The 26,533-nt window shown below is 44.7% G+C and overlaps 2 protein-coding genes across 2 annotated transcripts in view; one reads left to right on the forward strand and one right to left on the reverse strand.

Annotated features, from left to right (window-relative positions):
* LOC119650058 overlaps nt 1-26,533 on the reverse strand; it is a 191,335-nt gene that overhangs the window by 7,236 nt on the left and 157,566 nt on the right. Inside the window, exons 5-6 of the mRNA XM_038052548.1 lie at nt 25,264-25,371; nt 18,609-18,668 (exon numbers count right to left, since the gene is read on the reverse strand). Of these exons, the coding sequence (XP_037908476.1) occupies nt 18,609-18,668; nt 25,264-25,371 (168 nt within the window). The remainder of the gene's footprint in view (nt 1-18,608; nt 18,669-25,263; nt 25,372-26,533) is intronic.
* On the forward strand, nt 531-18,528 carry LOC119650057. Its single transcript, XM_038052547.1, has 3 exons — nt 531-946; nt 17,943-18,113; nt 18,193-18,528. The coding sequence occupies exons 1-3, from the start codon at nt 740-742 to the stop codon at nt 18,424-18,426; spliced, it is 612 nt and encodes a 203-aa protein (XP_037908475.1). The 5' UTR covers nt 531-739; the 3' UTR covers nt 18,427-18,528.

Raw genomic sequence — 26,533 nt, forward strand, 5'->3', positions numbered from 1 at the left:
CAAGGTTACTGGTGTGATTTTGAAATTAGAGGCAACTGGAGTGGCTCTAACTGGTACATACATTAGTAGATTCAAGGACCAGAAAGGTCTCGGAAATTAACCCTTTCGGTTAACTTGGACATGCTGTCACAAACCAGAGCTTTTCTCGGGAAATAATACTTCACGGTGGAGTCAAAAGGATAGGGTCCGGAGGAAAGGTGAGAGGAGTGGACTTGGAGGGTGCGAATATGGTGTTGTAACGATTTTCTGGGCTGGTGTTTGCTAGTATCATCAAAACTGACTGAAATGGGGAATATTGGATCCGGAAGTCCTAGTGAATTGTTGTTGTTAATGTACTTGCCACATTAAGGGTTACACTGAATACATCCACAAAAAATGCATCAGATTCCTAAGACGATATTCATTAGATCCCGAAAGGGCCATTACTATAAGCAACTCGTTGTTTCTTTTTCACTACTGAATTGAAAGGTTTAAGTTTGACCGAGTAGACCAGTCCCACATCAAATCCTTGTCAGTTGTAAATCCTATATTTGACATATTATTATAGCTAACCCCAAAGTGTGTTTGTGTTGTCTATTTAAATTTTTTTGTCGTTACCCTTCCATCTACCCGAAATCATTTCAGTTGAACAGTTCCAACCCCCGTCAATCAGTGAACTCTTCATCCTTTTTTGATAAATATCTCTTCCGCAATTCCCTCCTTTTCCTGTCAAATTTTCTGGGAATTTTTCAGGCCAAGAATGTACAGATTGCGTTATTTCGATAAATATCTTTGCAACCATATCGATTTCGATCGTCGAGTTTGCAGCCGGTATTCGATCTGGGGACTAGATGCAGTCCCTTACGGGCAGACCATACAGAAAATCCTGAATTTCGTATCTCCATGCACGCATGAAATATTTCCATTGATTTATTGGACTGTTATGTGCGTCGGAATCTTTGGTACGGTAAGTGTTTATTGCGGAGCCATTGGTTAGCCATTTCATTCATATTTGCACGTTATTCCCCATTAGTCCTGGCGAATGTCTGAATTTTTGTGGGGATTTCTCCGGAGTGGTCGATTTATGGCATTGGCCCTCGAAAGTGCCTGTTTAAGATTTATAATCGGGTTGCCAGTGAGTCTGGTTGGAATATCCGGATGCTTCGGAGGGCATTGTGGACTGGGGGAGTTCATTTAGTTTCCCGCTAGAATCAATTTCCAACTAATTGAAATAATCCCCATAAATTGCTCAATCGATTGAGATCGGCTTCTTCTTGCTCCGACGTTGATTCGGTGTTTCCCGGCCTCCCAGGCCGATTATTTAGTAATACCCTTGAAAACCCTCAAAAATTTCAAGGACCCTCTTGACATTTTCAGTGGAAACCTTCTCTCAGTTTTCCGATGCGAGAACTCAATTGAATTTCTTAATTTCGCTTCTGGCTCGAGTGTCGAATTTCCATCAAAGTCGAGTTGAAGTACGAATATAATTCCAGGATTGCGCAATTCCCAAAAAATGTCGTTGCGAAAGTTTTCAAATAACCATTATTAAATTTAATTTAGGCACTTGGCAGCGTTTGCATGCTCGTTAATTTCGCTTTCCATCTTGTCGGCATTATCGAGCGCCGCGTAAGAACGAATACTCCCGTAGTCTCAGACGGGGTTCAAGGGAAGCCCAACACCTCAGGGAAAATAACCCCAAGGGAGCCGTTACGTATCTGTTCGAGACGTGGAAGATCCTACGTGATTCCGCGGAGGAAAATAAAACTTTCAATGATTAGCGTCCCTCTTGCTTCCGTTCCGCAGTAAGAGGCTGGGAGACTGCTGATTGTATATAATTGAAAGATTTGGCGGTAATTGGAATAAGTCAAGGATAAATGGGATTTTTGGTTAGTGCTGGATTGTCCTTATTTGCATTAGATCAAGGAAACTTCGGGGGCAGTTAGAGCTGATGATCTAATGATGATTGATATCCGGCTTTGGATTTTATCACGACCTCTCTGGAGGACGAGGTGGATAGTCTTCAGGACCAAATTTGCTGCTGGAAAAGTTGACTAAGTACCGGCCGACTCCCCCATCCTTGCACCTTTACACGAAGGAATAATTACAAAACCATTAGGAGAAGCCATACAGCAGGACATAAACATAAAACTTCCAAGAAAGCACACTTTTCCAAACATTAACAAACACCACGTCTAGGCCAAAAACTTCGAAGCAATCAGATAGATGAAAAGTCTAGGAAAATTCCAGACAATTTACGACGGTAGCGGCCCTGTAAAATCTCTTAAAATTTTATTACCGTCAACATACTTAAGGAGAAAAGAATGGAGGATATTTCGTTAAAGGTCCTGGGACAAAGCATCGCTTTCGTGCTTCTTAGTATCTTGGAAAATGTTAGAATCATTTGTAAATGTTCTTTGCGTAATGTCACGTGAAATACTGGAACCTGTAAGTCTTTAATAAAGTACGAGGACATTGTTTAAGGGGAGGCTGCAATAACATGGTGTGGTACCGGATGGGAAAACAAATTCTGGAATTTAGATATTAGAGGAAAGTAAATTTTTGTTGATTAGTGAATATTAGGATTAGAATTTATTGATTAGTATTTAACAGGAGGACCGTCATCTCAGGAATTTTAATTATTCGGTATCGGTAATTTTCTGGAGCAAAGAAAATCCTAATTATAAATGGTATTAAAAGTTAATTACAAAGTTATTTAATTAATTATTAATGTTTATACGAAGAAATTTCCTATTTCCTTTGGAGTTAAGACAGTCCCCAGTCCCAACAGTCCCGACAGTCCCCAGTCCCGACAGTCCTGACAGTCCCCAGTCCCGACTTTACGACACTTTTTTCCTCTGGTTGGAGTGGCGAAATGCATCTACGTACAAAGTGCCGGACTCCTGTTTCATATAGTTTACCGGCCAGAACACCCTCCTGTTGCGTCTAGGACACTAAGCTGAAACATTTTGACACATCACTGCAGGCCAAGCCTATCCATTGTATGACGACGCACCCTGTGCTTCAGCGAGCTTCAGTTACTCTCTTCTAGCGATCCCCTTTCTTATTAATCTTAACCTAACCTTATTATATCGGTTAACTGTCTCACTATCTGTCTTCCCGCCCATCTGTCTGTTTGGCTTGGTGGAAACCTTCAAAAGACATTAGCCTGGGCACGCTAGTGTATGGGATCTTCACCCACTAAAATCACCCCTAACTCTCCCCCGACCCATATTCTTACATCATAGGGAGGAGTCAATTTACCCTGGCTTGGTCACCTTTCTTATTTACGTGGCGTACGTAACCGCGGTTTTCTCGTCTCCTCTACCTTTCCCAGTTTCTTCTGGAGTGATCATGGAGTGGCTCGCATCCCCCCCCCCCCCTCCATTCTTAGCATCAGATTTTCTTGGACTAGCATCTCCCTTAGAGCCTCCTCTAGGTTTTTCCTTTTTTCCCCACATCTTCGACCGGGAAAGAATACATGCTCTGGGTTCTCTGGGACTCTAACGCAGTTTGGACCATAGGGGTAGGTGTCCACTTTAAACCTGCCCCGTAAGAAACTGGCAAAGATTCTGGTTTATCTCACCGTTGCGACTCTCCAACCATTCCTTGATGGCAACGATCAGCCTGTGTACCCACCGACCCTTCCCTAAGTGCTCCCAATGCTCTTGTCATCTATTTACACATATCTATCTTTCGGTGTCCTTTGTCCGCGATAAGGGAGAGTGACTTTTGTATTGTATATGTTCGTCACCTCATCTGCCCAGATATCAATCGGCATCATTCCCAAGATCATGAACGAAGCATCATCTGGAGCAGTCCTGAAGGCATTGCACGCCATTTTTTATGGGTGGGGGTGAAAAGCATAGAAAGACGCTGTTGCGCCAGGTTGCAGAAGTTTGTGGGATAATAACCCCCCACAACTAGTCCCCCCTCCCTTCTCCACCCATATTCCCACGCCACCGTTTTAATTCGCGAGAAGGGTTCTGGTTTACACCAGCTAAACTAAGTCATGCGTACGTCGCGCTTGCCGGGCTGATTCCAGTTGCTGAAACTTTTCCTATATCGCAGTTACAGTTGCGTTTATCGCACTCCAAATCCTTTCCGACCTCAGAGTCTTCCCCACGAAATTATGGGGTTCGATAACTTCAGTGAGGGCGTCGTTTCACTACTTTCTTTCAAGCGCGAACCTCGGTCAGTGGAACGTAACATGCCTCAAATCCTCCGGTGTATCGGCGCATTCGAAACAGTCTGGGTACTCATTCAATCCGAAGCGATGCAAGCATTTCCTGGTCCGCAACGAACCGTGTCAGATAGTAATGTTTTTGCTCAACCCATCACTCAATACATGGGATCAGTGTATGGGTCCAGCAGCATTTTCGGAATTATTCCTCCATTGCTGCCATCTTCTGGACAGCTCCTTCCTAGTGGCTTTTCAGAATCCCGCAGTCACTTCATCCGGATTCGCTCTCCTTCTCCGATACAGATAATGTGCCTCATTAGCCAGAAGATCCAAGGGAATCATCCCCGGGATAACACACACTGCCTTGCCGATTACCGTCCTACATCTACTGCACACCCTCCCCGCTATGCCGTACTTAACCTTCCCTGGTTCACTGTGCTATCTAGTGCGCACGCCCAGACAGGAGCCGCATATAGCAGCATGGATTTGAGCATTCATGGAATAAACAGCCGGCGACTAGATTTGGGCCCTCCAATATTAGGCATCATCCTTGCTAGAGATGAGCTAACCTTTGCTGCCTTTTCGCGTGCATAGTCCAGGTGCCCTTTGAAGCTAAACTTGACATCAATCATTACCCTCAGGTATTTAATGATCGATTTTGAAACAATCTCGTGATTACCAACCCTGACTTTGACAGTAATGTTTTTCCGGCGATTGGTTATAAGGACCGCCTCCGTCTTATCTTCTGCCAGGTCCGATTTCACCATTTGGAGATATGCTTTGATGGCATGAGTGTTTTCAATTGCATACAGTTCCACGTCCTGATGGTGTTTCGCAATTACTGCCACCGCGAGGTCGTCTGCAAAATGAATCAACGTTACCTCCTTTGGTACGTCGAGGCTGAACGCTCCGTCGTACATTACACTCCGCAGCAGTGACTCCAATGCGGACACTTGGGCAACACCAGTTGTTACATCATATTCCTTCGGTCCATCATCCGGCTTGAACCAAAGAAGACTTTCCGAGAGATAATTCTCGATTATCCGAGGTAAGTAACCATTGACACCCACTTTAACCAGGGTGCCCTTAACTGAACCCCAGTTGCCTGACTTAAAAACATTTCTGGCATTGAGCATCACCACCGCGCAGCAATTACCAGCGGCCGACGCCTCCCGGGCCAGGTTCACTACCATTGCTATGGAGTCGACCGTGGACCGTTCTCTGCGAAACTCATACTCGCTCCGGTAGACCACTCGCTGGCTCGACGTACGGAAGCAGTTTAGAAGTTTGAAAGACAGATAGTGTCATGCGAAGAGGGTGCGCCAGGTAGTTTTTGGGGTTTCGGTGACAAAACCAACCTTTTCCACTAGGCGAGAAATACTCCTTCCACCAAGCACGATCCAAATGTACTTATGAACCATGCCGGCCTGATTTTAGCAGCCAACTTCAGGGATTTTTTGGGAATCCCGTCCAAGTCCGAAAGCTTATTGCCCCTTATTCGTCCACAGATCTCCTGTAGTTCCTCCTCGTTCACCCAGGAGATTGAATGAATGTCCTGTTGAACCGTTGGATGAGGTCCACTTTCTTCTAGTTGGGGGAAAACGATTGCGATTATTTTGAACAAGAGTTACGGGCACGTCACTGTAGGTGATTTTTGTCCATCAATCTTGTTCATTACAACCTTGTAAGCAGCGCCTCAGGGGTTCATATTTGCTTCAAGGTACAACTACTTGTAGTCATTCCGCTTACTTTCCCGTATAGTCTTCCTAAGGCTGCTTCGAAGATCGCGGTATTCCTTTTCCGACTGCCGATGTTCTGGCTTCCCTCTGGCTTCTCTTTGGCAAGGCTTCCTGGCTCGTAGACACGACGCTTTAAACAACGAGATTTCTGGATTTCACCAGTAGTTTGGTTTCAGACTGTGGTGGAACTTGCGTCGCTGCATTGTAGAATCGGATGCCTCAGTTACTCGTTGATATTATTGGCTCACTTTTCCAGCGCCGTTCTCTGCGCAACGCAAGGAGCCCTCGAATCCTCCAGTGGACCACTCAGCTCTCCGGGGTTTTCCAATTCCTTTGCTTATCCGGCCGCCGCCTTCCCCGTTTCTGATGTCGAAAAAGATGACCTGATGGCCACTCTGGATATAGTGTTCACTTATCCGCCAGACCATCCGTCTCGCCAAAGCGGTGCTGAGTTAAGTCAGATCGACTATTGAGCCTAGCCCTTTGCCTCGGAAGGTAGGCCAGCAACCAAATTTGGCTAGTACAATGTTTAGCTCCGCGAGGTTTCAAGCATGATTTGGCCCCTGGTGTTCGTTACTCGGCTTCCTAAATCTAAGGATAGTGCCCTTCTCTATGAACCCTGGGAAAGAGAGTGCATAAAGAAAGTAATAATGGTCCGAACTTTTTGATCGCCATATACGACAGCCTTCTACGACTCGAATTGCTTGATGAATCGCATCTGATCGAATACGCAGACGATGTTGCGGCACTGGTTGTTCCACACACGGACGAAGCAAGCTCAGCGCACACTGGGATTGGTGATGCAGCGAGTAAGCAGATGGATGACTGAGTATGGAATCTCCCTCGCTCTGGAGACAACTGAAGTCGTTGTGCTAACCAAGGAGAGGGTTCCCACAGTCCTCTCTATTCAGGGTGATAAACCATGGTTTTGTCGAAGCTGGTGGTGAAATACCTCGGCATCATGATAAATACGAAGATGAACTCCTTGGAGCAGAATATTTGCGATTTGCCGGCTGATGTCTCATGTTGGAGGTCCTTTTTCCAGGAGGCGTTGGTTGCTGATGAGCGCGGGTCAGTCCGTCCTCTTTTACGGTTCGGAAATATGGGCTGACTCCCTCCGTGAGGAAATGCACTGTAAGTGCTTAGCGCAGGTACAAAGACGAAGGGCTTTGCGAGTTTCTTGCGATCGCCCTCTCGATCTCTCTGCTACCAAGCGGAGGCTTATATAACTCAGGAAAGGCGAGGAAATAAGGAGGCTGTCGCTTATGAAGAGAGAACCCGTACTCTTTGCGAATGGCAGCAATCTTTGGAAATAGAATCGAGAGGCAGATGGACCGCGCATCTCATAAAAGACGTGCGGCCGTAGTTCAGTTGAAAGCACGGTGAGGTTGACTATTACCTCAATGGAGACGGGTGTTTTCAATCTTATCTGAACGCAATCGAGAAATCACGGTCCCCCGACTGTATTTATTGCAAGGACTTGATGGATGATGCCTGTCACACCTTTTTCTTTTCCAGAAGGTAGGGGTGCCATCGCCATTACCTTACGATGGAAAGGTTTCCTAGGCCTCGGGGCACCATAATTAGGGCCATGCTGCAGAGCGAAAACACGTGGAATCGAGTGGAACGTTACACTAAAGGCATTCTTAAGATGAAAAAGAGGGAGATGGATAGGAGAGATGCCAGGGTAACTGAGGCTCACTGAATCCACAGTGTTTTCCTCCGACACTGAATAGGCCTGGCCTGAGGTAATGTTTCGGACGGTTCCGTAGGAGTCTTTTCGTCGGTAGTCTGACAGTTTGTGTTTAATGTGCATTTCACCTCCCTTTCGCTCCTCTTCCTACCATCCTGCAAAAAAAGTGCTTCCTCCCGGGGCAAAATAGGTCCTGGTAATGGTTGAGGTTGATCTGTGTTACCCTTGTTTCTATATTGATTTCTAGACTGGGGCCAAGGCTCCTCTAAATATTGGTCTTTTGTTATCACTTATTTTATGCCAACAGTTGACGTCCTCTTTTTTTTGGGAAACATACATTCAGGGCCAGCTTTGCACTCAAGGAATATATGGTTTTCACCTCCACATTTCCTGCATCTTTTTGACCTGCCGCAGTCACCAGATCATACTGCTATTGGGTGACCAAATCTAAGGGATCGGAAATAGTGTTTGAGCGAAACTTGTTCTTTGAGTTGACAATCGGCACATTTGGCCCAAACTTCAGTTTCTTTACCCAAGAACTTCTCTGTCTTGGAGATGAAGATTTCGGCGGTATTGCCAACTTCAACTCCAGCATTGAATCCCCTTTATGTAAATATCTGGTTTTGATAACGCTTTCTTCAAAATCCATCAGCTACTGATCCGTAGCTTTGTTGATATTTTCAAAATAATGGTCAATTAAGGCCTCACTCTCGTTTTAGGTGTTCCGTTTATTTGCTTGCGCCAAACTTGCTCCGCTTATACACAGTTCCTTTTGGGGGGGGTTTTACCATTCCTGAAATCGGTGCCGTAGGTCCTGCGACTTTGCCTATTTTGTTCGGCCTTCTCTTTTTTGGTCACCAACTTTTTGTTTTCTAGAGTCCTTCGAGGGGTCACAACAGAAGATCTCACTTTTGCGGCCTGGGTGACGTTTCTTTTCTACGTGATATTTTTTTCTTGGCTACTGATGGCTCTGGCTTTGGTTTTTAAGGCCTGGTACACCTATATTGTATTTATCGATCATAAATTCGGTCAAATCAATTATTTGATCTCTATGCAGGGTGAAATGACATTCTTCCGAATTTGGATACGCCTAAATGGCTCCAATACAAGCTCCCACGATATTTCTTGCTTAGCTGCAGTCTTCTCACTATGAGTTGACGAACGCCCAGTTTTTTCGTGGATTGCCTGCGCAGGGTAAATAAAACTAAGGTTTTTAGGAAATTACATGACTCATTTCATAGCAGAAGGCCGTCTTGGTTGTTTCGTACCTTTCAGTGGTGATTGATGAAGTTGGGTCGTTGAATTACGTCGCTAGATAGGCAGGCTCTCGTCAACCTTTGATAATAGTAAAGTCTTTACTGAACTGCAAATGTACCTCACATTGATGGCTACTTAGACATTTATTTACCTTAAATATTTTTGTTTTAGGATTGGGGAGTCCTAAGTCCGCATCGACTTGATGTCGGACCGGACCAAATGGAGAACAACTTTTCCCAATATTTATGGTCCACCGATTCCTCTTTTTGGGTTTAACACCCAAAGTTCAAAAATTAAAAGAGGGACGAAGACGGCTACGGTTTCGCACCGGTTCCGGTCCGACATCAAGAGGATGCGGGCTTAGGACCCCTCAATCCTCAAACAAAAATTGTCTAGCTCCGGCCAAGCTTTGGTCTGAACTGTGAGTGGATCTACATTGGACATAATTCATACCTTTGTTGTGTGTTGCCAATTATAAAAGGGAGCGTATAACACCTGAGAGCCGCATCGGTCACGCTGGTCCCCGGGAAGAAGTGAGGCAACGTCTGGTGAGTTGTCTCTGCCCTGGTACGAAACCGTAGCCATCCCCACCCCTCTTTTACCTTAAATAGGTTCTTTTGGTTTTGAAATTGAAGACGAAGCAGATTCGAGCCGATGGTCCGATGGTCCACGGGCTTCTGTTTTCGGGTGAACATCCAGTTTTTCGAAAAAGAGGACGACCTGCCATTTCATCCAGGGCAGAAGCATCTCCTCAGATGAGGTAGTGTTTGATGAGTTATCCTAGATGAAACCCAAGCCGTCTGTCCCATAAAATATGTTATATGCAAAGGTGCTTCCTATTTCGACAGTATTTATCGTTGTCTTTTACAAATGCGAACGTAGTTTACTTCAGAAACTCCTGCAAAAGATATTCTAGCTCAGCATGTTGGAGTTGTGCGTAAATTTCAGGCTAATAGGTCAACATGCATTCTATGAAGAGCAACGGGGGCTGTTCAGTTCAAAACTCATTTTAATTTACTCTTCCGAATTCTAGGTCCCCTTAGTCCTTGCCATCCACCCAACTGTCTACAAAAAACACGAACCTTTCCCGTTTGATTTTGCATTCCACAGCAAGCGCTGCTCGGTATGCTAACAAGGCTCAGGAACACCCGAGACGCGTCCTGTTGGAACTAATTATTGAAGTTCCCGGGGTGACTTCTACTATCGCCAGTTCCGTGACATCCAGTCATCCTCTATCGTTGAAATTATTATCATTTGACACTTAAGCATTGCCTCCCTCCCCACAACCCGGAAGGGATGTGCAGCCAGGAGGAAATGGAAGTTCGAATATATACGTAAATGAGGAGGAAGGAAAAGCAGGAGTGAAAGTAAAGCAACTACACAGGAAGCTTAGGAAAAGTTTTTGAGAAGTTTTAATGAAAACTTTGGACAACTTGGAGACGGGAGCAATAGGAATGAAAGTTGTCCTCATTTTGTTATCTTGAATTGAAACTTTTAGATGTCAGGATCAGGTGCGGCAGACCTTGTGCATGCTTCAGAATTGTTTGAATTAATCGTTGAGAAAAAGTTTAGATATTGCTGAGAATGTTCAGGAAGAATGAATATAATTGTCTTGAAATGAATTGAAATTAATAGCGGAATTAGGAGAAGAGGATTATGCGGAACAGAGGACAAGTAGTTAAAAGTGAATATTATAAGTGATTACATCGTTTGAGCGTTCGTTAAAAAGGATATAATGAGGAAAGTCGGCCACTTACGGGTACATTCTGTAGAAGAAATGCCCAGAGTTTTCTTATACTGGAAAAAGCAAAATAGGCACTGAGTGAATCTTTATGATTGGTAGGTCAGGTCTATTACGTATAAATCCTTTGGAGGTCAATGTTTCAGCCTGCTTGCATGGAGGAAATTGATTAAATATAAAATATTCATTCGTCAGGCAGTTGACGATAAAACTGCTTGACTGATAGCCACTATTTGTCTGCTCTGAGCCATAGCTTTACAGCTTGCTTGGACAGATATCCTTGCTTGGCTCCTGGATGGTGAAGGCCACTATGAATTTCGTATCTTATAGATGCTTATAAGATATTCTTCACTGCACTATGTTAGCTAATGGGAACCTATTTGGAAACATGTCCCTCCTATCAAAATAGCTATCGAACTAGGTCAAGAGCTTATTGCTGCTGATACTCTACCAGAAAGTATTAATTGCCACCTTCACCTCTAGTGGCCGAAACTCTATCTTCACACCACAATGTACGTTCACAATCGCCCAAGGGACATCACACCTCATATCAAAGCGAAAACCAAAGTTAATCTTCGCCTCCCATTTTACATCACTACACTCACGCGTTAGTTAGTTAGTTTAGTTAACTGGGTGGAGCCGCAGCTCCAAGCACTGAGGCCATTATTAGGCCCATTGTACTATCCCCGTAAGTTGCCTATTCAATGGCTTCCCGCCTACGGTGTTCGCAGGCTTTAGCGAATCCGAGAACATTCTCAAGAGGCAGAGAGAGTGCAGATTCTTCATTGACGAAAACCCTGCCAAGGTGTCTTCGTCTGAGATCTGAGGATGCCGGGCAGCTGCATAAAAAGTGCAGGGCAGTCTCCTCCTGCCCCTCACATTGGCTGCACACAGCCGAAACCACTACCCCAATATTTTCCATATGGTAGTTTAAGGGGCAGTGTCCCGTCAAAAGCCCTACTAGGGTTTTCATGTCCCACTTCTTAAGGGACAACAAAAATGCGACTCTAGTGGCCCCAGGCTCCTTCACAAAGATTTTCGCTTGCCGGCAACAGTCCAAATTTCTCCACTCGGTTGCGTGAATTCCTGCAATTTCACCCTTCAGAGTAGACTTGACAGTAGATGGTCGGATTCCAAGAGCTGGTTCTGGCCCCACCATTGTGGATCCAGACCCCCGGCGAGCCAGCCTGTCAGCCTCCTCATTACCGGCGACGTTAGAGTGCCCCGGCACCCACATCAGGAATGTTTCGTTCAGTCGGCCAAGTTTCAGCAGCACCTGATGACAGCTCCATACCAACTGGCTTGATATGTTGTTGCCATTTAGTGCTGATAATGCCGCCCGACTGTCGGAACAGATTCGAATGGTGCGACCCCTCCATTTATGTCACAGACATTCTTCTGCTGCCAATGAAATGGCATATATCTCTGCCTGGAATATGGTCGTCATTTTTCCGAGGGGTCGGGCCAGTTCTGTAATCGGATTCTCCGAGAACACCCCTGCACCCGATCCATTCTCCATAATTGACTCGTCGGTGAAGATTATTAGGTCTGTAGTCTCAAAAGACTTATGGCCACTTGTCGACCATTCTTCTCTTTCGGTGATTACGACAGTGTATGTCTTCTCAAAGACGAATCTGGAAACCATATAATCGGTCGGCATCAGGGCTACCGGATGTTTTTCAAGGAATTTCCAGATAGACGCATGACCGTTTGATTGGCCGCCTTTTCACGCCTCAATGGTATCGAGCCTATATGCGGCGTTGTTGGCTGCTTTCCGTTTCACCTCCAAGTGAATGGGGGGTAAATTTAGGATAGCTTCAAGTGCCTCAGTCGGCGTAGTACTCATTACTCCAGTAATACTTAGGCAACCAAGTCTCTGAATCTGCGTTAGCAGCTTCCTGCTGTTATCAAAGTTCAGTCTTGCCACCAGACGATGCATGCATACATCAAAATGGGTTTTATTATGGATGTATACATCCAATATATCCGTTTAGGTGAAAGTCCCCAGGTCTTACCTATCGCATTCCTACAGCACCAGAGCAATCTGCAGGATTTCTGGTATTGTTCCTGGATATGATGCTTCCACGTTAACTTGGAGTCGAAATGTACTCGTAAGTACTTGACTGTTTGTGCCAGCTGGATTTCCGCCCCTGCTAAGGTGGGTAGCGTATAGCTGCCCCACCTCGCGTTCCTAGTGAACATAACTAGTCCAGTCTTGCTAGCGTTCACCGTGAGTACATTGCGGAGGCAGCAGCTGTGGATTACATGCAGAGTTGCATTCAAGCGGTCACATACTGTGTCCGCAAACTCGCCGGTAATTATTACGGCTAGGTCGTCCGAAAATGCTTGCGCGAAGACTTTTTTGTCCTCCAGGAGCCACAGCAGGGTATCCATCACCAAGAGCCATAACAGTGGAGAGAGAACCCCTCCCTGTGGGCAGCCCCTGAGACATCCTGCTTCAATAGACTTCTGGCCGACCGATATGTGGATTTTTCTCCACTCTAGCATGTGAACGATCCAACTGATTAGCAATGGTTCGATTCCATGCTGTCTTGCCGGATCACAAATTGCCGCGAATGAGGCATAATTGAAGGCACCTTCGATGTCCATGAATGCGCCTAAGGCGTATTCTTTTTCGGACATCGCCTTTTCAATTTTTGCCGTAAGTTCATGGAGTGCTGTCTCCGTGGATTTACCTTTCTGGTAGGCGTGTTGCCTATGGTGAAATGGCCACTTAGGAATGTGTGTATCCCTTATGAACCGATCTACTAGTCTTTCTAGTCCTTTTAACAGAAAGGACGTTAGGCTGATCACATCCCGCCATTTAATTGGAATATAAGCGTGTGCTAGGCATGCACGATATATTTTCCGAATGTGTAGACCCAAGGCATCCATTCCTTCTATTATTAGCGCAGGGATGATGCCATCCGGACCTGCAGACTTGTATCTATGGAACGAGTTAAATGCCCATTTCACTCGCTCCAGTGATACTACTTTGCATGCCATATTCCAGTCTCTCGGTTGAGGACTGTATGCACCTGTTGGCCCCGAGATTAGATTTTGGATGCTGCCTGGAAAGTGCCCTTCAAGCAAATGGTTTGCCGTTTCTTCATCGCTTTCTGTGTACTTCCCATTCTGTAAACGTAAATAACCCAGTTTTTGGCTATGTTCTTCGACCAGAATCCGCTTCAGCTTTGAGGTTGCCTCAAGAGAATTACTCTTTTCGCAAAAGCGTCTCGAAGATGATCGTTTAGCCGATCTTATGCTCTTCTTTAGAGCCTTCTGTGCCTCTTTATCCGAGTTCCACCATCGTGTTTTACCCTTCCTTGGCATCTTGAGTGGACAGCTTTCTTCGAAAGCTTCTCTCATGCTAGTTGTGATCATCTGGGTTGTCTTCTCAATTCCAGCAATGGATTTGATGCGTTTCCCAGGGATAGTGACTTGGGCGCTCAATTCTGTTTGATACATTACCCAATCTGTCTTCCTCGGAGGAGATGCCACCGTGATGTCGATGACCTCTCGCCTGACCACTTTGAAAAAAGTGGGTTCATTACCCACATTTAGGATCTGCAAATCGGTTCCTACTAAATACTTCAGTAGTCTCGATCCTCTTGCATTGATGTTCGAACTTCCCCAGCATATGTGGTGAGCGTTGACATCACATCCTGCTATTACCCCCATGCCTCTACTTTTGGCATATTGGATAGCTCTGATGAATGTTCCACTGGGAACGTCTTCTGCGTCGTAGGGGAAATATGCAGAGCACCATAGTATCTCTTTATCTCCCTGTTGACTTTTTATGGTTAGCTTAGCCGATGTGGTGTCGCCATCACATAGGTCGTTAACCAGGATAGCCTGGAAGTCTTTGGAGACTACCCTGCAGGTGCGGGGTCGATCGCTTCCATTGGCATACAATAGGTCAGCATGATGGAAGTTTAGGCTTAAAGTTATCATTACCGGATTCCCCTTATTATTATTTAGGAATGTAATGTCGGTAAAAGATTCAAACGAAAAGATAAAAGGCACAAGTTATATGCATAATCGAGTGCACTAAAAATACTAGGAAATTTGTCAAGCCAACTGTTGCGCGACGTTGCAAACATTTCGCTCAAGCCTCGGATCATTTCATATGACATGAGAGGTCAAGACGAAAAAAAAGGTTCTGTAGCTTTTGGGTTCATTTTGATTGGATAAGTGTTTAAAATTCTTATAAAACCTCTACAGATTTCCCGCGGGATTCAATTTCCGGAGCTGTTGCCTCGGCTACTTGGACTGCCGACTGCTGAGGCTTATATAGATTTTTTTTTTGCTTGGTTGCCCAACTCGCTTGGTACAATCCAGCATTTCAGAAATGGGATGAACTATTCCATTGAAGAAGTGTTAGCAGCGGACGAGACACCACAACACCAATTGACGTTCATATAACAAAAATTGTGCGTCTGCTAGTTAGGGAACTTGTCGAACCTCAAATTTAAAGGATAAAATTAAGTTTACTTTGGAATTTTTATCAAAAACTTAGATATAATCTCATTATACAAATTGTCAATTAAAATGAATACTGACCCCTTATTTTCCCACTAATTGTGTGCCAACGGAAGCATTTTGCTTAACGACTCGATACAGGCGGAGTGCAACCCTACAAAATCAGTTGACCGAGGGTGGGACTTTTTTTGTGGATTTTGAAATCATCGGGCGAACGATAACCAGACCGTTGATGAAAGGGGGAAGAACTCCATTGATCGGGTAGTGCTATTGGATCGCCGGGAAGCAAGTGGTTTCTGCGGTTGTTATGTTTTCCAGTGCACGGTTACCTCAGATGTTCCTGGAACTTTATTCTAGGCAGTTGCCAGTTTTTTAGTCGAAACGTGCCTTGGTTTGACTGGAATGATCTTATTTTTCATGAAAGAGTTTCCCCATGAGACGGATCCGATTCTGAAAACAAGAAAAATGGCGTTGTCTGTGGGGTTCCAAGTATTCTGAGATTTTTTCGTGTTTTCCGCTCGAAAATTGTGGAGCAAATATTCACCGTCGTTGTTTCGGGCTACCAAAGAAGGCAGAGAGTGCGTAAGTAAGTGGCATCGTCAATTATAATGGCTAGAGAAGGTAAAGTAAAGACCCTAAAGATCTGAGGCAAGAGGATCGTCGTTTGACTATACGATTCGTCGTGGATTTTCCATCGATTTTATGTTTCCGGCTTTGATGTGGTCCCAACACACCGGACCGACCAATGATTCGTGAATAGAGTTCTCCTGCCTCTCTTCTCTGCCGTGCGAGCCTGGTTAGCACAGAGACGTGCAATGCAAATCGCCGGGTCATTTCAGTAGAGTTGCTCTTCGGTTCTTAGCCTTATCATAGCAGGAAGCGGATCCATCTGAAAGATTGATTTTGGATGCACTTTCTTATTTCCTCTTCACACCCTAGGCTATGGATCTATTGCCGAGAATGTTGAACGTGTTTGCTTCCACCAAACTTCCCATAGAGGTTATTAGCACACTGATTCCATTAAAATCCATTACCACTAATCCGAAATTAATCTTTAAGGAAGCTCATGCATAAACAGCACTGCAATGTCTATTGTTATGATAGATGCTGTCACTCACTCGCAGCAACTTGCAACCATGTGCTCGCAACCACGGAACTGACACCAGTCCTTATGGGCGGAATTTTGCCCGCACAACTCCTGTCGCGGTCGAACATGTGCAGGAGTTTTCCGTCTCCGTAAAAGTTCAAAGAATGTGCTAGGAGTTGCATTTCCTGTGTATAGTCTCCTTGCCTCGCAGGATACAATCTTAACTCAACCGTCGGCCTTATCCGCAGTCACAAAATTAAAACATTCCACAGTCGCGCCTGTTGTGACAATCGCAACAGTATACGCATGGAAAATGGACACCAAGCTTGTCGTCTTGGCTAAGCCAGCAAAGCAGCAGCCATCTACGTGTAAGGGGCAGTTAAGCCCTTTGGTGTTTAATGTAGGTACCTGTCGTGGAGACTTAATCCTACGGTCCTCTTCATTCACGGATTGATTTTGTGACCATAATCAGAGCCCCGCTGAGACAACCAACAAGCGGTACTAGTCTATACCAGGTGCATGGCTTAGCATTCATACTGGTAGATGCAAGAATTACCTAAATCTCTACCAAACTAAAGAGTACGGCACCCGTGTTGAAACGTAACACCACGCCGAGGCCCGAAGGTCTCTTCTCGCTTGAGCATAACCACAACCCCAATGAAACTCCCACTAGGGGGCCTACGGCCTACGGTAGATCGAAGCTAGAAAATAAAAACTAAATTATGCGAAATGTTTGTAAAATGCATTCTCTGAGACATTCTGGTAAAAGAAATGAATGTGCTGTACCATGCAAGGCGTGTGGAGGAGCACACAGAACGTAGAAATAGGGCCAGGCAAGAGCCGAATGACCTCTGGCAATGCAGATGGAACGGTGGACGGACAGGTTTGTTCCAAACATTAGGGCGAGACTTGAGCGGAAACATGGGGCTACCACTTACCACATTACGCAGGCGGTATCTGCACCGCTTTGGGTTTGAGGATTCATCGGTGGCATACCGGAGGATCCGGAACATGTGATGTTTCATTGCTGAAGGTTCGTTATGGAGAGGAACCAATTGTTCGGCAGGAACGCGAGCCCGGAAAATAGCTGCGAAGATGGTGAGGTCGAAGAAGAACTGGCTTACAGTTTCCTCTGCAATCGTGAAGATACAGGATGAGTTGCTGAAGGAAGAAAGGAAGAAGGAAGAAAGCCGAAAGGAGGAGAAGGACGAGTGCCTATTAGCCAACCTACTCCGGGAAATAATACCTAAACGGTGGTCCTGCGGAGCTGAGGCTGGAGAGGTGGTTTTAGTGGGGACCAATTCCACATGCGCCCATTCTACCTCCGCGTTGTGGGGGCTACCACTTCACACGTTTTTCTTGTCAATTCGGAAAAAATGCATGAGCGCTACCATAATCCTATCCAAAACATGAAGCCATAATAAGTGCTTGGATTTCAGTCAAAGATATGAGCTAGAAGTAACTATAGCCCGTACCATTGACAAAGTTCCAAGAACTTATTATAGCTTCACATTTTTAGAACAAAACTCTATTCGGTCTTTCACCTTGAAAGCTGCCTTTATTTCCAGCTCATTGAGAAAATCCTTCCAAAATGGATTACATTAGTGAAAATGCTCCAAAGGAAACGGAAAGTCCTTTTTTTTCTAAGAAAAGACAATTTGTAAGCGCTTTCATACTCGATTCAAGAATCTTCCGACGTTCCATTTGTCTCCTACATTCCTACTTGATTTTCCATTAATTTCTCATAAAGGACTTTTTTCATGCTTTTGATTATTCTATTTCAGATCTGTAGCGTCTATGAATTCCTGACAGTATACCATGGAAACAAATGCCTAAGTACATTCAGAAGTCGACGATTCTACGTCCTTCCTGGAGTTTTTCGACGAAATTCACGTCTCATTGGTGCAGCATTTATGGCAAAATTCTATTTGCTAATGCTTCTTGGAGTGATAATGGTAAGTAGAGAATAGGACGATAATCCTTGGAGAATAAGCTCTTCATGTCGAGCCCTTTTTCTTTTTCATTTTATTCCAGTTGTATCCACCATTCCTTATACCCTATCTGACGATCCAAGCCGTGAGTCTCGGAATGGATTTAGTCCTGTGGGCGCTCGACTTAGTCATGGACGATGAATTCCTAAGCCTGACCACACTTGTGTCCTACTTATTCTTTATTGTGACCTGGACATTTGTACAGTGTGTCAAGGAGGTGTTCGAAGATGCCATCAGGAATGGAGATACTTCAAATTTATCACTCATAAAAATTTAGTAAAGAGCAAAAAGGATATCAGAAACTTGAAAACTATCAAAAAATACTGTATTTGTGTTTTAAATAAATTTAAGGAAATATAATTTATTTTATACTCATGAAGGATAATATTTTCTTTAAATTCATATTCAATAAGGGTCCTTTAACCAGAAATGTAATTAAAGGACCCACTGTCTACTTACATTTATGAACGCTCTAGCAATAAAGAAGGCCACTTCTGCTTTGCACATTGCGTCGAATTGCTGTAAAAATAAAAGAAATTCAGTTGAAAATCCTTTTCCCTGAATCCTGTCATATAATAAAACCGTTCAAGAAATATTAGCCACGCGCTGCTGCAAGGAAATAGCTCTCTGCTGACGTACACAGCCCAAGGATTTGCAAGAAAATCTAATTATTCAGCCTCTCAGATAGACAGAATAAATAGGAAAGGACCTCGAAGAAACAGAACCCAGTCTTATCGAGCCTAGACGAATCGCCGCAGGAGTTCCAATTTAACCCGGAGTACAGTGAGGTCATCATCATCATCAGAGGAAGGGCCTTCACGTGCATGAGTTACGACCCGACGCAGGATCCACTCTATGCGGAGTGCTTAAATTTTATACTCCTAATTTGCATTTGCAATGATTTCATTTTCCACTGTATACCAAGCCAATCATGAAATCAGTCCCCTACCCTCATTCATGGCTGCATCCCCGGGGGCAAAGAAGTACCACAACAATCACAATCGAAACCCAACTGATTCCACCACGGTACGAAGTAATCTGTCCTCGTGGGTTCAATTTCGCAAATTGTCCAATTTATTTGCATATTCCGAACAAACCGCAATTGAGCCACTTCCTTCCCTAAAAGGTTTACATTTTTCCTTCAGTTTCGTCCTGTTTTCTTTGTTTTCTTTTTTATGCTACACTTTCTGCCATCCACTTCTCCCCTGAGGTAGCACGTTCAGTGATGGTGACTATAGTGGTGGTTACCATGAGAAAATAATTACTTCTGATTTGCGTCCTGAATATTGAAGCTCAGTAGCCATTTCCATGGAAAAAGAGAGAAATAGGAAATGTGGTGGGGGTGACGTAAAGCCACTCAACATAATTGCGTCATCGATACTTCAATTAGGGCCAATTGTCGTTACCCAGGGTAGTGGAAAGGATTTAATTAGCTACTCGGAGGGATTTGTTGATTGTATGGTTTGGTCTAGGGATGGACACTTAATTGAAAGACATCGTGCCAGCAAATTCTTAATGAAATTGAGAATATCCCTGGTGATGGACGTGGAAGATAGAACTTGTGTATAGAGAGGATTATATCAACAAGCACAAGCTAAATCATTCCTTGAAATTAGCTCCTAACAATGAAGTCCATGAAACACCATCGCAAGCCCAGTTGAAAGCAACGAAGGGAAGGCTCACTCTAGCATAGTCCGAATGACAGGAGAAGGCACTAGATGACAAGCCTGTGCATTCCAAGATCGGCCATCAATATGGGGTTGAACCCATTGCGGAAGAACTGCAATTCGTAACATGTCAATTGCGCTAACATGAACTCGCTATCTAAGATAGGAAACGATCAAAACCCCGAGCCAAGCCATCCAGGTAAGGCCTATGACCGAAAAGTGGGGCAGTCGATCTAGACGCTCCAACGATCCAGCGCTACTAAATGAGACAAAGGTCGAAGCTTAGAGGATTTCTGCAACTTTCACCGCCTCGTCGTTGGTGGCACATTGTTTGAGCCCAGCCTCCCTTGCCATAAGGCCAGTTAGGTTTCAACTGACCGACACCGTACGAACAATTAGATCGACCACTTCGCGATCAGCTGTAGAATTCGTGGTTGTCTTCTGGAAGTGCGTAACGAGATAGGTGTTGATGTCGGCAACGAAAGGGATCACCATCTGATGGTCGCTTACGTTCACTTCTGTGTTGCGTCCGCCTCTTCATGAAAGATTCTTGAGGACCTGCACAGAAGTTTTTCAATTCATCGGTTTTTTTGGCTTCATTTCATTAGCCTTTCCAAAACCACAATACAGATGCGTCATTAAATTGGTGGCGCGGACGTTATTGATATTCAGACAAAGAAAACAAAACCGAGGGGGAAAGGTGTGGCAATAATGCAAGCGCGAACCTTACGCCCAAGGGCTTCGCATCGACCCCTCCTATCTGATCCTTCTGAAAAGGGATTCCACCAAATTGAATTTTTATTATGTCGGAAATGCCAAATCATGCAATGAAATCCAATATTCTGGTATAGCCTACAGGCTGGTCTTCCTTAGCACGCATGACAGAGAACAGCTAAGGCGGAATATGTCTTCTGAGGAAGCTTTAGAGAAGGCCGAAATATATCAAATGCAGTCCATATCTACACTGCAAAATATCCTTAAACTCCTAGAGGTTACTATTGCCTCAGTCGAAACCACCTCGATCTTCGTATATATCGTTTTCTTTTACAGTCCCCAGCCCTATCTAATATCAAACAAACAAGGGGTCCAAACACATTCTTTAAAAGGCTAGGCGTTTAACGGAAGCTGAAGGAAGGCAGATAGATAATAAAAAGCTTTGGCAGGACCTATCATAACGAATACGTAGTCTTGGTTCTTCTTGCCTCTGAGATACCCCCTCATTGCCACAAGCACCACAGTACTGGTCTCTGACAATTTTTTCGCACACAGCTCTTTTTTCCCCGCGGATGTCCTTAAACTCCCAGAGGTGGCCTCAGTTGAAACCACTCACGACTCCGCCTACGTCGTTTTCCTCTATCATCCCCACCCCTATCTAATATCAAATCTATTGAGGCGGGCAAACTTCACCAAACTGACAAATCGTTGTCTCTGATTTTATCGGTCGACTTAAAACCCAGACGCCTGTCATGGTTGGTTACCAACATCAATAAGAACTACACCGTTGTCACCACAAGCCTCGCTGTCGGTGTTATTTTTTACTTTAGCCCAGCGCTCCCTACTAAAACGGTAAGTAGAATCCATCCACATCTCGACCATTTCCTGCAAATCAGCAACATCAAGGTAGTTCAGGAAAATATCTCCGCGACTTAGCAAAACTGTCAGCTGTAACCATTATCAACCAATTCGTGATAGCCGACCAATATTCCTCCCAGGAGCAAGCTGGGTTTCTAAGAACCGCTCTAGGAAAGACAGCTGAAGACCAGTGAGGCAATCACTGCTGGTAAGCGGCTGAGTATTTGAGTCGTGTACGAGGAAAGGCATCCAAAAATTCAGGTAACGCCCAGGTTACGACCATCCATGTCCTTCAACTCCTATTGAACCGTTCCGACTCTATCGATGACCTTCGTTTTCATGAACTTCCGATCCAGTTTGGCATTGTACCGCTTTGCTGCATTGCTTAAGTTGAAAATCCGCTTATACACGATATCTCCGACCTGAAACTCATGAGCTCGGGATCGCAAGTTGTAACTTATCTTCTGTGTCTCTCTTGCTTGGAGGATGCTCTTCCATGTCTCTCTTGTTTGGAAGATACGCCTCTGAACCTCTGCTCTCTGAATAGCAAGTTTATCCTGAGAACAGACTTCCTGGGTCGCATTAGGCAAGGCGTTCCGTCGTCGTAAAAGGGCATAGGAACTCCCATTGGTGACCATGCTTTGGTCAGAAACGACGTGGTACGGGGGAAATCCCTATCGAGATGTGTTTCACTGAACGAAGTGCACAGTTAATGGATGACCGCTTGTTATCCCAATCTCTCAGGACTGATATAAGCGTTTATAGCAACCAAAGTGAGCGATTTACTCTCTCCGAATCGTTTGCCAGCGGGGAGTATAAAGCGGTGTAAATGTCTTGAATGCCACACTGGTTCAAAAGATCGTTCAAAGCCACGGATTTGAACTGTACCCCATTGTCAAACGTTAGCGATTCAGGGATTCCAAACACAAGAAAGATTCTCTTCTCCAAGTATTCAGTTCAGAATGAAAACTTCGAGAGAGAATGGAAAACGACTATTGCTCAAATGTTTCCGGCGCGAAATCTGAGGTATGGGCCCATCAGATATACAAGCGTTGAAACACCCAATCGGAGATGAGTGCTTTTCCCATTAGAGGCTGGATCGTTTGTTTGGGAGCCATGTAAAACCACTTTAGGCCAATAAAACCACAACCGCAGTCTACCGAAGGTTTTACCAACCCCACCTCAGCTGGTGAATACATTCGAGACAGAGAATCATGCCTGTGAAGGTCTGACTGGCTCTAGGGTGCCTAATTACCACTTCAATTATTGTGCCCTCAATATACGTTCGGGATTTGCGCAATTCCTCCATCGCTGCCAGGCATTGCTGCCCAGTGACAGTATAGTTCCGCTGAGGCTTAGTAAGCTTCTTCGACATATACGCTATCGGAACTTCATCTCCCTCCTCCGTCTTCTGCATCAGCACCGCTCCTGTGCCATGTTGATTTGCGTCACAATGGATGGCGAAAGGTTTGGAAAAGTCGGGGTTCTGCAAGACCGGAGCCGAAGACAGACTTCTTTTCAGAAGGCTGAGACAGCTTCCTCAGACCAGTAAAAGTGACTCTTCTTCTGAAGCAAGTCTGTCAACGGTGCACAACCCACAAATTCCGAGAAAATCTTTGATGACGTGCACCTTGTCGGGATCAGTACAAATCGTCCCTTTGGTAATGATGTGCATCAAATATCGATCCTTCTTGACAAATTTCTTCTTCCGGATGTTCACTTCGCTTAGGAGCAGCAAGTGCTGGTCGTAGGCCTCTGTGATATGTAGCAAGCCACCTAGAGAGGTAAAAACCTGATGGCGAAAGGGGGGAAGGATGACTTTGTCCATCAGTCGCTGGATGATTTGAGATGCATTGCAGGGCTCAAACGGCTTGGTCACCACGAACGGATAGAGTGGTCGCCCTAGAACTGTGAAGACGCCTCATCCAGAGGAATTTGCCAGAACGCATCCTTCAGATCTAGACTCGTGATGAATCTAGCCTCGACATTTTCTATTGAACTTTCGGAAAGTGAAAATGGGTCCTGTGCGAGTCTGAACTTGCGCACAAAATCAGCACCAAGGTAAAGATTTTGGGTTAACAACGGAATTAGGAGGAACGTCATCGATTCCGTCTAATCACGAAACGTGATGTCAGCTAACACTTTGCCTACTGTTGAGTGGCTAGTCTTGTCGGCTGTCCTGAGATCGATGCGTAATCTCTCCCACTTGTACCGACCGTCGCTAACAACTCTCCGGGCGAAATCCGAAACCAAACAACTTACGGTGGCTCCGGTATCGATCAGAGATCGAAGTGCTCAAAGGGTTTGGTCGCATTCCCTAGCCTGGCTAGTAAAAAGGCGAGCAAGCACGTGTCAATAAAACACTTTGTTCTGGCTTCAGAATTTGCGTGCGGACCTTTACAGTGAATTTAGCCAATTCTTTGTTTGTTTTTGGGATAGATCTTCCACTTAGCCGCTCGGAATGGTCCTGTGACCATCGCATTTTCATTTTGTCATTAGAGTCTGTTACACCTTAACCTCTTATTTGCTGAGTTCCTGGGGGATTGAAATCAGCAAGGAAAATTCTCTCTGCTCCCCATTTTATCAATGAGGAAAGTAGGGTACTCCTTTAAGCAGGACACTACTCCCATGATCAATACGTTTCTCCATCCAAACAAATTTCCCATCCTTATCCTCAAATAGTTTGAAACGATCAGGATCCTGGAACCGAGGTTGCTTCAAGGCAGTTACAAACTATGGTTGCTGTCGCCACTCCCATCACTAATTTGGCTCTAAGGCTAGTAAGTCTGGATCCATAAGCGGTCATCGTTAAACTATCGACTCGATCGTTTTATGTGGTGGAAGCCATCGCTGGAAAACTATAGCAACGCTCTTTGCCTACCACGAAATTTGGGACTGTGGGAACATCCTTTCCTCATCCTGAGATTTTCCGCTGGTACACATCATTTCTGGATTGGCGAGAACTGGAGGATAAGGAACCGCCCTTAGGGACCTTTCCAACATGAGAACAGTCAGGGAGGGGAGGGAGTTGTCCGCTTCGTCATTCTGGGGCTTTAAGAAAACTTCGGACCCGAGGGAAATCTCTCCTTTGACACTTGTTTCTCGTCTTCGGATGATATTCGTACTAAAGAAGCCAGGTCTCTTAACTCGATAGGCAGCCTTTCTCTTTGCACTAATGTGCGATGGCGCCGACTAGTTTTCATATCTAGCTAACGTTGCATCCATTGAAGGTGATACCGAGCATAATATCGTCCTTAACATACATATGTCTATATCACTAAGTCTGTCATCGTCAGTTGGTCGAAAATCGGGAAACTCAGTTGCCTCTACAGGAGTATAGGGAAACTCTGTGCAGACTCTAAAACGCAATTACTAAGAATCGGTAACGGCAGCGCGTAGGCGTGGCCTGTGTCCCAATTAAGGATTGCAGCAAATATGCATATGGACGTCTATGTATGTATATGAAACCTTTGTGACACAATTTTCATTCCCAAATGATCAATATCATTGGAAAAAAAAACCCATCTCCAGAGCCAACACCTTCGCAAAAACAAATCCTCCAATTTACCAGTATCATCCCTTCAACATCCCCATTATGTCGCATTGCATCCGTCGTTAGGACACAAGAAATACCAAGGGAAATGTACAAAAGCGAATGCTAAAATGAAAACAAGCCAGTTAGCAGAAAATGGAATCGTCCTGGAAAATTCCAAAAGAGTAACGAAAAGGATACTAAGTCGAACGGAAAAAACATTGAGGATTAAATTGGCTTGTTTCTCCCCCATCCCTTTTTCCACCCCCACCATCCTGACAACACTTTTCATACCACATAGTTCGTCCATCAGCACGAACCCTCTGAAAAATGGAAAACTTACCTTATTTACATGATCCCGAAGGACATTTGAATACACCATGGCAACTGCTTCTAAAGCCATAAACGTAATGAATCCAATTATCCAAGGCACTACGAGTCCGGGATTTTCCTGGAAAATGGAAAAGTCGACAAAATGAATTAGAATTTAAAATAACAAGAACCGCAACAACATCGAGAAAGAGTCGAGAGTTGGAAGCAGGCAGGAAGGAAGGAGCGATATCGTATTTCACAAAAGAGTGAACGCGGGGTCTGGGAGGAAGGGTTGCGATTTCTATTGTTTCGGACCGCTACAGCTACATTATGGTATGGATTAGATTTCGCGGTCAAGAGAGTGCTAGATATTTTCAAATAGGGTTTGAGTTTCAACCGAAGGTTTTTTGTTACATGGGAGCTAAGTCCCGTCATTATGCCTTAATTAAGAGATACTTGACAGAGGGAAAATATCCTTTTCTAATCAGAAGTCTGCGACTCTGCGTGGGTTAGTTGGTTTTTGTCGCTTGAGAGGTGTAACGAACTTCGCTAAATTTGACATCTGATCCAAATTGCTTCCTAAATTTACTCTAAATTTCTGAAAAGCTAGGAATATGTAGGTACTTCACTATATGTTGCTGCTGTATCTTTCCTACACATCTCCTTTCGGAATTGATGGGATACTATCGGCTTACCTCGGATAAAGAAGTTAGAAGGAATGAGTCTTGATTTCATAGTGTGTGCTTATGTGATGGAGAGAGGCTGATCAGAGGCTGAACTCTCAGACTTGTCTAATCTGTTCGACGCCCCTTTTTAACAGAATATCCCACATTCGTTTGTGTATTGTAGGATTTCCATTAATGGATCAGTAGCAGCAAACATTTGATGTCACAAACATTTCAGGACTGCTCGACGCCCTTAACCGGGCTGGATTATCGCTGACAAAGCCCACTTCTCGTTCCTATCCCAAAGGTAGGCCACTACTCTAGAAAATTAACCCGCTTTAGAGCTGTCAGTATTAAAGGTCTCAGTATATCCTGCCACGTATTCCTCTGATTCGGCATCGTGTAAACCACACCTACGCGTCATCGTTCGCGATTACCCAAAATGCATTTCTACTCTTGCAAGACTTCCTAAGATGCCCGGACTCCTTCTCAAATGTTCTGCGCCTAGCGCCATTGGGGCGACCCTCACCAAGTTTTTTGTTGAAAATAGTATCAGGTCAGCGTACTCCGATGATAGGTCGCAGATAGGTATTTATGGAGGCTCGGCCTTCCAGTGATAGTGGTGGTCACTTTTCA

Source organism: Hermetia illucens, chromosome 2 (assembly GCF_905115235.1).
Source record: "Hermetia illucens chromosome 2, iHerIll2.2.curated.20191125, whole genome shotgun sequence".
In the NCBI taxonomy this organism is placed as follows: Eukaryota; Metazoa; Arthropoda; class Insecta; order Diptera; family Stratiomyidae; genus Hermetia; species Hermetia illucens.